Source organism: Brachypodium distachyon, chromosome 2, assembly GCF_000005505.3.
Source record: "Brachypodium distachyon strain Bd21 chromosome 2, Brachypodium_distachyon_v3.0, whole genome shotgun sequence".
Classification (NCBI taxonomy): Eukaryota; Viridiplantae; Streptophyta; class Magnoliopsida; order Poales; family Poaceae; genus Brachypodium; species Brachypodium distachyon.
The window spans coordinates 42,294,588-42,306,712 of NC_016132.3; the positions used below are offsets into that span (position 1 = coordinate 42,294,588).

Sequence of the window (12,125 nt, forward strand, 5' to 3'; positions counted from 1 at the left end):
GGAGGCAGGTACTGTTGTACACGCTGAAATACATGTATTTTATGAACAGTAATTGGTCTTAAGTGGACAGAATGGCATAGTTAGAGGTACAAGAAAGTTAAATAGCCATTTTTCTAAGTCAAAGTTTTTGTAACGTCATGTTTCCGACCGGTGGAACAGAAAGGGTCATGGTTCCGATTAACCCATTTTTTAACGCTAAATCCGAATGGGCCATCGAAACGGACACACACGCGAGCCCAATCCAGCAAAAGAGGGCCTACAGCCCAGCTCGACCACCATAAGACAACCTGCCGCGCTCTCCGCAATTCCTCATTTCCTCTCCTCTTGGCTCTTGCTCCACCACCACCTCCCCGCAGCGTTCTTCGCTTCCGCTCTCGTTGCTCCTCTCCTCGCTCTTCTCCGGCGCGGGGCGTCGATCGCGGCTGCTTCGGCGTTCTGCAGGGGAATATGAGGGCATGGAACTACGTTGTGACGGCGCACAAGCCCACGGCCGTCTCCCACTCGTGCGTCGGCAACTTCACCGCGCCCCACCACCTCAACCTCATCGTCGCGTAAGCACCTCGAATGCATTTCTCCGACTCCGGGCGATTGTTGCTCTATTGGTTTCTGAGGTCGCTAGCCTTGTGAGGATAGCTTGGCGGGGTTAGGGTTTTAGTTTGCTCGGCTAAAACCCTAGCCGCCCCATCGATGCTCTCTGCAATGATCGATCGGTCATCGGTGCTTATTTGCTCAGGAACTAACATGATCGTATTCCAGAGAGGTGGGTGTGCTCTCAATTTAGTTCTCGTTTTCGAGAAATATTATTTGTTTTTGGATGCCACATTTTGGATAGGGTGATACTTTTTGGATGAAAATTTACAAGCGTGAAAAAATAAAATCCAAGCCTCTCATGGAGTCATTGGTTTGTTCCGGTATTCTGAACTCCCCAAGAGATCCGAGCTATAGGATTGGCCGTGGATTGGTACGAAATTCGTGATCGGTGGGCTGCTTTAGGTTTTTTTGGGTTACTCTTTTTTTATTTCCTGAAATTGCGACGGATCTTGGGTTTACAAAATCGTCAAGTTTGTAAGTTTCTCTTAATCATCCTGGGATGCAAGGCATTATCCTGTCTTCTTTCCTTGTTTGCAATTGTTAGTTTGCCAAAGTGGTAGCCACTGGCTAGTAATAGCATCCCAATTCAGAGGCGATTGATGTCTTCATAACAACAAGCTCCTTGTTATGGTGACATTGATGCTGTAAATTGTAATGCCTCTCAAGAAGATTACAAGATCGTGAACTCTAATTAGACGAGATATTGAAAAGTGTGGGTGTACGGTAACTTTTTAGCTTGTGGTTGATTTGGTTAAGGGATTTTCCTTCTTTAAAATGAAATCAAAACAAAATCATCTGGCATGTTTTATTTAAATTTTGCTGATGCTTATCTGCACAACAAACTTTCAGGAAATGTAACCGTATGGAGATTTATTTGCTTACCCCTCAGGGCCTTCAGGTCAGAGACATTTGCCTCCCCTAGAATATGTCAATCGCTTGTATTGCATCATATGTGCTATTTAGGGTTATATGATGGCTACTCTTGTTCAGATAAATACAACAATCCAAGCAGGCCCTAATATGTTTTGAGTTAACCAGTTGTAGTTTCTTCTGGACCTATTAGTTCCTTGGATGCAAGTATAAAGTATTTCCTTTGGTTGCCAGCTTATGGTTGATGTACCTCTGTATGGAACAATTGCAACACTTGAGCTCTTCCGTTCTCGTGTGAGTTCAATTTCTGTTCCTTGGTTGAAAGGCGCTCGTTGCCCTCTAGCAGTATTTCTATAGTATAATCATAACTCATAAGCTATTTTCTTTTTCATTCCCAGAGTGAAACTCAAGATTTTCTTTTCATCAGTATGGAAAGATACAGATGCATTGTTCTTCACTGGGACGGAAGAAATTCAGAGCTTATTACAAGGTTTAGACCTTCATTCATCATGTTCTATAAATATACAGCAATGATCAGGACTGATGCTTATCTTAAGTCCATCCATCAGTCGATTATTGTTAATATCTACGTACCCGGTATGTTATATCTGATCCTGCAACCGCTTGGTTTGGTGGTTCTAAGACTTATTTTATAGGCAGGTAGTGACCTGAAGATCAATCTAGTCCAACCGGTCCCTTTACCTTCTGATAGAACTCAACTGGAATCGGTCTTAGTAGTATGCATTCATTCCCCAAGCCCCTAACCATATTAATATAGCTTTGCGGGAGTAATATATTTGACACCTTTCAAATGAGTAGCCTAGTAAGGTTTTGCTTAGTTTTAAGGATCTTCTGATGGACATGGCAAATGTTTTTCTATGTTAGTTGTCTGTCTTATGATACTATGCATCTTGATATCCAAATCGCTTATGTTGCCACTCACCATTAGAGCAAAATTTACCTTGCAAGTTTGTGCAATCTTTTCTCAGATTTTGTAAATCTTAATAAGGAAATAATCACTTTGAATATGCAGATCTGGTGGGGATGTTTCTGATTTTATTGGACGCCCTACAGATAATGGACAGGTAGTGTGATTCTCTCGACTTGTTCTTTTAACTAGCTAAATGCATGTGCGTTGCTACTAAACAAAAGATATATATTACATACATGAGTTTTTTTTAAATATTTATGTGCTCATATTTTCCAATTTTATGCTAAATAGAATTCTCTTAAAATATTTATTTGAGAAAACAATTATCTCAAAAGTATATGTCAAGCCAACCAACTGCAATAAAAAAATGGCGATACATGTAGGTACCACATTGAATGGATGGCAAACAAGTGATTATATCTATCAAGCTAGGGGTAGTCGCAGTAGGGTTAACGGACAACCACCAATATGTACAGAAATATGGAGCATTTTATTCAGAAGCATTTGCTTTCTTCTTAAGAGTCCTGTACAGTTATGTAGTTCTTAATAACAAACATATGAAACACTTTTTGATGAGAGTAGTTTTATAATATATTCTTAGTCTAATTTATCACTATTATACTACAATTCATAATTTAATTGTGTTACTTAAAATGTAGATTGGAGTAATTGATCCTCAAAATCGACTGATTGGTCTCTCTCTATACGATGGCTTATTTAAGGTAAGCTACGTATACACTTGTTTTCATGAGTTTGCAAGTCTGTTCCTGGAGTAGAGTCTATGCTATTCAAGTTCCAAGGAAACGAATTACTATATCTTTGATAAATGGAGAAATGTACCACAGGGATGTGTTGTTGGTAGTGTGGACTTGGGAAGTGCTTGGCCTGGGTTCAAATCCTAGGTCAAACAGCGATATACGAATACTCTTCTGATAAAAGAAATAAATAAAAACTTTTGCTATTTCCAGGTTATACCATTTGATAACAAAGGAAACCTGAAGGAAGCTTTAAACATCAGGTACTGTTTGTACATATTTATAAATTCAACCGCAGTTATGATCGATGAAGCGTATATATTATCTGGTTGAAGTTGTGAACTGTCTTATGATGCTAAGACCACCATTCATCAAGTTAGACTGCCTAGTAAAATTAATGCATTATTATGCACAGTGGATTTGAAGAACCAAAACCAACCACTGTTCTTCTACTCTTTTTCTTCTACATACCATAGGTTCTGTTTGGAGTGGATGAATTTCATAGGAAATAGTCCAACTTGTGCAGGAATTATTAGGAAAAAAGATCATGCGTTCCAAATGCGGCCTTCGTGTGTATTACTCGTTGTTTCCTTTTTTATTTCTGAGAAATGATATATGCTATAGAATAATGGTGAATGAAAATTATTGATCAAGGTTACGGTATCACTGTGGCCATGTGCCAATTCTATTGCTACTAGCATAGCATTTTCCTGGACGTTATAATATGTTTTCCGTACTCTCAATCAATCATGACATGTGCTAGTGTAATTGGGCGTTTTTGTTTCAGGTTTGTTTAGGGTTATGCTGTTTTTTTTAATAATAGTGTGATCTAATCATTTGGTCATTATCATGTTTAGTGTATGAAGATTTCAAGTTTACTAGACAATCGTCAAACATATTATGCACTTACTGGGAATTTTTTTAAGTATGTCGTTGTACATTTAAATATTAATCACCTTTTCCTTCTGGATGTGTCAGGCTTCAAGAATTTCTAGTGTTGGACATCAAGTTTCTGTATGGTTGTGCTAGACCTACTGTAGTAGTTCTTCACCAGGTATACTCATTTTCTTACACCTACACAAGAATGATTATGTTCTAAACCCAGAATAAATTCCATCTCATTATTTATGGGTTGGTGTAGGCACGTAGCATTAACATCTTGTACTAAGCAAAACATACATCGCAATGTGTAATGTGTTGATTTATGCTCTTCTTATTAAAGTAGCTTGTCAACTTGTATCTTGTGGAACACATTCTTGTGCACGCTATGTTTTATTGTTTGCGGGTTGATCTCTATCGTTTCCACATGGAACTTTGGACTGCTGTAACGTAATGATCTTCCCTCTAACATAAAATAAACATTTCTTCCATTTTTCTTATGTTGTGCCTTCCTTTTTTGTTCCTTGATTTGTACTCCCTCCGATCCTAAATTGTTTGTCGAAATATTACATGTATCTAGACGCTTTTTAAGAATAGATACGTCCATATTTGGGCAAATTTGAGTCAAGAATTTAGGATCAGAGGGTGTATTTTGTTATGTGTAATGCAGCCATGATTGTGACTAATCTAATGATTCGTGTTTCCATATTACACAACAGGACAACAAGGATTCCAGACATGTTAAGACATATGAAGTTGCACTGGAGGACAAAGATTTTGTTGAAGGTTCTTGGTCTCAGAGCAATTTAGATAACAGTGCTCATCTGTTAATACCTGTACCACTAGGTGGTGTCATCATAATTGGTGAGCACACAATAGTTTACTGCAGTGCCACAACATTCAAAGCTCTATCAATAAAGCAGGTAAGATTCTCCATTCTTTTTGGTATTTGTACTACTCTTCTGTTTCTGTGCGAACTAATATTTGTGTATAACAGTTTCACTCTGGTAATCATTTATGCTCCATCATTTCTTGTGCAGTCTATCATTAGAGCTGTTGGGCGGGTCGATCCAGATGGTTCCCGCTATTTATATGGAGACAATACAGGCGCTCTGCACTTAATTGTAATTACCCATGAATGGGGAAGGTATCCATCTATCACGTCCTTTTGAGAAAAGAGGGTTCTACACTCCATGGTAAATTGATATGCCTCTTGAATTTCTTTTGTCCATGTTATGGTGGCATCTAGGGTAACTGATTTGAAAACTCACTACATGGGAGAGACATCGATTGCATCAACAATATCATATCTTGATAGTGGTCTCGTTTATATTGGTTCACGATTTGGAGACTCACAGGTAGGTATCATCAACTTGAATTGCCGTTGTCCTTTACTCTTCCAAGTGTACTAGTCATAGATCTGATCTTGCATCCTAGTGGGGACCATTCAGGATTCGGTGTAATGTGCCTAAAAACTCCAAAACATGTTTATGTGTGCACCCATACGAGTGCGCGTGCACACTCATACACATGCTGCACGTGGCAATACAACTGCATCTTTGTGGTTGACCTCACTGTTCTGGCCATGTGAAAATTCTGGTGTTCTTTCATTCCAACCTTTATGGCTAGTGGCATTGTAAGTTTGCACCTAAACAAGCTATTGCTCTTAACAGCTCATAAAACTGAATATTCAAGCTGATGCAAGCGCTTCATTTGTTGAAATTCTTGAGCAATTTATGAACACTGGACCAATTGTGGACTTTTGTGTGGTTGATACTGAAAGGCGAGGGCAAGGTCAGGTGATTACTTGTTCGGGTGCATACAAAGATGGTTCAATTCGGGCAGTTCGTAATGGAGTAGTGATCACTGACCAGGTCTGATGTTTTCCTTTTTTAACTGTATCCGTGCTGTCTTGAACTCTGGGTTGCACTACTGAATGCTTGTACTGCTTCTTCATGGGTAACCAGGCTTCAGTAGAACTCAGAGGCATGAAAGGACTATGGTCTATGAAATCTTCATTGAATGATCCATATGATACGTTCTTGGTTGTGACCTTTATAAACGAGACACACTTCTTGGCAATGAATATGGAAAACGAATTGGAAGAAGTTGATATAAAAGGATTTGATTCAGAAACACAAACTCTGGCCTGCGGAAGTGCCATCCACAATCAGCTTATACAGGTTCCCTTTTCTGACTCATCTGTCTTATTTTGTTTGGTCTGCATTTAAGTTCTTCTTCATGTGCGTGGTTTCCGCTTGCACTAGTTACCTTATATATTGTAATCTTGATAGCAGGTTACTTCCAGGTCTGTTAGATTAGTCAGCTCTGTTTCTCTGGAATTGCTGGATCAGTGGTTTGCACCAGCAAGATTTTCAGTCAATGTTGCAGCAGCTAACGCGAACCAGGTTGGATTCTCTTCTGGTAATATCGCTTGATACCATCATTAAGATCATCGAGTTGGAAAATATCATGCAGCATGTCACTGAAATGTGGCTCTAAGGCTGCACATGCCAGCCTCACGTTTGATGATATTTTCCAATTTATACATCTTTGTGACAGTACTCTAATTATTTCTATTTCTGTTTTCAAGACTAATTACTTCGCAGATTACATTCTGCCTATTCCTGGTAACTCTTGATGTAAGGTTGCAAACTGTGTATCCACATGGACCACATACCGCTACTTTTGTTTCATCGTGTACTTATATTTTCTAAATTCTAATCCACTTACACCACAGGGAGAGCTCGGACACTGATACCGAACCAGTTACAGTAGAAACCTAGTTATTTTCACTGTCAAAATTTAAATATGGCTCATTGAGAATGATAATCGCTAACCAGTCACAAGCTGGGTGGAAGCTGATCAGAACATGTTTACAACTTTGAGACTTCTGTATATACTAGTAAATAATTCCGCTGAATGTTCCGTACTATAGCAGTACAAGAGCAATTCTAAACTACCCCCTCTGTTCCTAAATGTAAGAAGTCCTTGGTTTGTTCTAAGTCAAACTTCTTCAAGTTTGACCAACTTTATAGGAAAATCTACCAACATCTATAACTCCAAATGGTTTTATTAAGAGTAAATATTAAGAAACACTTATTTTTGGAAGTTTAGTACTCCCTCCGTCCAAAAAAGATGTCTCAAGTTTGTCAAAATTTGGATGTATCTAGATGTAACTTACTGTATAGATGCATTCAAATTTAGTCAAAGTTGAGATATCCTTTGTTGGACGGAGGGAGTATCAGAAAACCACAACTTCTGAACTTTTTTTTTTCACTTAACCACAACTTTTGTACTAATCTGTCACAGAAAACCCATAATTTCACAATCTAGCAGATTGACACCGGATCCGACAGGTGGGCCCCACTCGTCAAACTTGAAGAAGTTTGACTTAGGACAAACTTAGGACTTCTTATATTTAGGAACTGAGGGAGTATATAACTTGTTGGAAATTATTCACAATTTGACATAAATTTGTTTGCTGGATTACCCGGAAGCTCTCCTGATTGAGTTGGCTTGTTAGTTGTGATGACATTCTGGTTACTATCAGTTCTGGAATCTACTTCAAATCTAGCAATGCTATTTTAAAGAACAAATCATGTGCTCGCCAAGCTTAGGGTATTACACATGCTCCCATTACTTGGCTGATTGTCACGAAAAGTTCTGGGCATTGCCTTTCATTTCTGAAATGTGTGTGTTGTTCACGCAAAGGGTGCAGGCGTGTGTGTCACAGAGAGAGGAAGGGGGGGGGGGGTACGATTTTGGATATCTATAAATTCACATGGTTCAGATGATAAACATATGCGTGGCCTTACCATATTAATGCTTGTGGCTTCATGTTTTAGCCGTTTTTTATACACATTATTGGAATCTTGCAGGTTTTGTTGGCAACTGGTAATTGCCATCTTGTCTACCTAGAAATCACCAGCTCTAAGATTGTGCCAGTGAAACATATACAGCTTGAACATGAGATTTCTTGTCTTGACATAAATCCAATTGGTGAGAATCCACAGTATAGCTCCCTTGCAGCTGTTGGGATGTGGACAGATATAAGTGTGAGGATATTTTCGCTCCCTGGACTTAAACTAATTAGGAAGGAGCATTTGGGTGAAGTGGTTCCACGTTCTGTTCTGCTATGCACTATTGAAGCGGTATGCTCCTTATGTTGCTTCCTTGCAAAAGAAAATTTGGCCGTTAACAGTAATATCTTCCTCGGTCTTCCTTTCAGGTGTCTTATTTGTTCTGTGGTCTTGGAGATGGTCACCTCTTCAGTTTTGTATTGAACAGTAGTACATGTGAATTATCAGACAGAAGGAGGGTCTCCTTGGGGGCACAACCTATCAGCCTCCATATATTCTCATCTCAGAATAGAACCCATGTGTTTGCTGCATCAGATAGGCCGGCTGTCATATACAGCAGTGACCAGAAGTTACTATATAGTTATGCCAATTTGAAAGAAGTGAATCATGTATGCCCCTTTAACACAGCTGTTTTTCCAGAAAGGTCCCTCCCTCCCTCTCTCGTGTTGTTTGCGTTTCTGGCTACCTATTGTGTCAGCTCTTTCGCTAAAAGTATTCCTTGGATTTGCATTGAGCCATTTCTTGTTGTCACAGTATCGTGTTAGCAAAAGAATCTGAACTTTCAATTGGAGAAATCAATGATATCAGACAGCTTCATATCCGCACAATCCCCTTGAAAGAACAAGCACGCCGCATCTGTCACCAGGAACAGTCTCAGACACTTGCACTCTGCAGTTTCAAGCCTAAGTTCATTCATGCAGAGAGCGGGAAACATTTTGTTCGTCTATTAGATTACCAAACCTTTTGGGTTTTGTCAACACATACTCTTGATGAATTTGAATGCGGTTGCTCCATCGTAAGCTGTTCGTTCTCTGATGATGATAATTTTTACTACTGTGTGGGAACAGCATATATTTTACCCTATGAAATTGAACCCACAAAGGTAATATTCTCTGACTTTGATGTTGAATGAACGGCATGCACTTTCTAAATCTTACAGACTTTTTCTCAAGTACTGTTTCATGAATTATCTGATAGAAATATTATACCTATTCTCATTTCCTTTTAAAAAACAACCCTGTGACAATTAAAATGCCTACTATTGACTTCATGAATTGCTATTCTTTTGATCTGTTCTCAACGAGCTAAGTTATGCAAAATAAAGAGGGTGGGTTTATCAAATTCTCTTTATGTAGATATTATTACATGGCTGAGTTGAATCATGCCAAGTTTAAGCAACATAGCTTTCCTGTTCTTCTCTGGCAGAAATTTTTGCTTCTGATGAGGCGATGACTATCATGTATTTGATGGGTCTATTGATCCAAGTATTCAACATTTCTCCTATACTTAACTCGTCTGTTTTGGTACCATGCAACTACAGGGACGAATTCTGATTTTCTTAGTTGAAGAGAGAAAGTTACGACTAGTTGCAGAAAGAGAAACCAAAGGAGCTGTGTATTCGCTTAATGCATTAACTGGAAAATTATTGGCTGCTGTTAATCAGAAGATCATAGTGTACAAGTGGGTGCGGCGAGATAATAGACATCAACTGCAATCAGAGTGCAGCTACCGTGGCTGCGTATTGGCTTTGCATACTCAAACCCATGGTCATTTCATTGTAGTTGGAGACATGGTGAGATCAGTATCCTTGCTGAGGTACAAGGTATAGGCATAGCCACACTTTTCAGTTCATTCTTGTTTATTGATGCATGCATCTGTCAATCCCAAAAAAGTTTGCAGCGGTTTCTCCATCGTACTGATTACATTGTTTTCTTTTACTCGGCAGTACGAAGAAGGCCTGATTGAAGTGGTAACACGGGATTTTAACACAAAATGGATAACTGCAGTTGCAATGCTCGATGATGATATTTATATCGGTGCAGACAATTGCTGCAACCTGTTTACATTGCACTCAGGGCGTCCCGGGGTCGTTGGGGAGTACCATCTGGGAGACTTGGTGAATAGGATGCATCACGGCTCTCTAGTGATGCACCACACGGACTCGGAGATAGGCCAGATTCCTACAGTCATCTTTGGCACGATCAGTGGTGCTATTGGTGTCATTGCCTCCTTTCCATATGACCAGTATGTGTTCCTCGAGAAGCTGCAGTCCGTCCTTGTGAAGTTCATCAAGAGCGTTGGCAATCTTAGCCATGTGGAATGGCGGTCATTCTATAACGTCAGTAGGACAGCAGAGGCCCGGAACTTTGTGGATGGTGATCTGATTGAATCTTTCCTCAGTCTGAGCCCAAGTAAAATGGAGGAGGTTTCACAGGTAATGGGGCTCCGTGCAGATGAGCTATGTAAGATAGTTGAAGAGCTCAGGAAACTTCACTAATAAGGATCATGGAAGAAACTAACCGTCATGTAAATCCTCCAACTGGTTTTGGCACAGAACCAAACTGCATTAGCAGAGATGCGAATTAAAGGTGATATTTGCAATTTTAGACTCGGCCCAAGGCCACACGAGTGAAAATGGTTTATGTAAACTCACCCCAATGTGGTGGGTGCAAACAACCTTTTTGTTTTGCTGTCTGGTTAATCCTTGAGAAAAAATACACTAGAGAGCTTGGAGGTAGTGTTCAATGATCCAAGTCATTAAATATCTTAACCTTTAGGAACACTCGGAAAGGAAGAATTTACCGCATCTTCAATTATGAATTCATGGAGGCAGAAGAGGTCGCAGTGTGGTGTATGAGATTTTAATAGAGATGCAAACGGTACCCGTCAGGGTACCTTCTAATCCTACTTAGTACAAGCACAGGGTTTAAAATGTACTTTAAAATGAGCTGGTTTTCATAAGGTGATGTGATTTCAAAATTTTACTTCATCTGACCGAAATAAGTAGGATCAGAGGGTACACTAATGTCTAATAGTGACCCATTTGCATCTCTAGACTTTAAGTCGTATTGTGCAGCAAGTCAAACCTGTTGCAACAAGTACACGTGCTGCCAGTGTTTATTTCATGGGTTTTCCAAACCTTACCTTGTCAAAAAACTTATTTTCGCTCTTTCACATAAACTTGCTTTCTTTCTTTTTCATTAGAAGAAAGTGCAAGAAGCGCAGGCAACAAAGGAGCCCCAACGGGACTCGAAGAAAGGAAAAGAAAAAAAAAGAAAAAGGGAAAACTATACAGGGAGGGCATTAGAGCCAAGGTGCTTTGTATCAAAAAAGTTTTATATCACAACTTTTTGACTATTGCTTCCGACGGTGGTCAAGGAACCTATGAAGTTTGGGTGCAGCCAATTTGAAGTCGGTCTACGGAAATTTTTAGCCAGTTTATGTGGCGCACCGGTTTTAAGCTCGAAGCCGAAGGAAGTAACGCAGGCGCAGCTGTCTGGCTTCTCTTTGAGGCTTGAAGTCAGCGCACTCATCCACGATCCACCGAATACACCTCCATCGGTTCCGGCCGAACATGCCAGCATTGCCAGGTGGAGTGACGGTTACGGTGCCCTGGGCTGAGATTGAGTTTCGGTGTGGAAGCCACGATCGCATTGAGCAACTAGGGGCTTATTTGATTCACATGAGTTAAAAGGAAAAGTGGTACATTTTGAATGCTAAGTTTTTTAAATAATACAAATTATTTAGTAATTTTTGAAAATAATATGCGTTTTTAAAATTTTACAAAACTAGGCCACCCTCGGCATGGGCCAGGCCGATTAGGGCCAGTCGCCTGGCCCAAGCCGATTAGGGGCAGTCAGCGACTAATCGGTTTGGGCGAAGCTGATTAGTTCCGGTTGGTCTAGGTGAAGCTGATTAGTTCCAGTCGGTGTAGCCCGAGCCGATTGAAACTAATTAGCTTACCCAAGTTACTTAGTTGCATGATCAATGCACGTTTAAATGGATGTAGCTTGTGTCTCGTCCACAAATCCAACAATTCGACTGAAATTAAGGCACGACTGAAATTAAAAGAGCAAATTAATAGAAGCTGGTTACACAACTAAGGCACGATTGGACTGAAATTGAAAATTAAGAGAGCAAATAGTTCAATCATGCCTTAGTTCTGCAACCAACTTCTGTTCAATCGTGCCTTAATTTCAATACAATCTTGCCTCAGTTCTGTAACCATTTTCTGTT

The 12,125-nt window shown here is 39.8% G+C and overlaps 1 protein-coding gene across 1 annotated transcript; it reads left to right on the top strand.

The window, feature by feature from the left end:
• The first annotated feature begins 354 nt into the window (after positions 1-354).
• LOC100826348 (DNA damage-binding protein 1) lies at positions 355-10,610 on the top strand. The gene is made up of 19 exons (XM_003569224.3): positions 355-551; positions 1,441-1,489; positions 1,696-1,755; positions 1,860-1,951; positions 2,495-2,546; positions 3,052-3,114; positions 3,361-3,410; positions 4,126-4,201; positions 4,746-4,949; positions 5,067-5,173; positions 5,276-5,384; positions 5,700-5,900; positions 5,994-6,209; positions 6,324-6,434; positions 7,908-8,180; positions 8,258-8,532; positions 8,643-8,991; positions 9,430-9,711; positions 9,835-10,610. Exons 1-19 carry the CDS (start codon positions 448-450, stop codon positions 10,384-10,386), a joined length of 3,225 nt encoding a protein of 1,074 aa, XP_003569272.1. The 5' UTR covers positions 355-447; the 3' UTR covers positions 10,387-10,610.
• Positions 10,611-12,125: the final 1,515 nt, after the last annotated feature.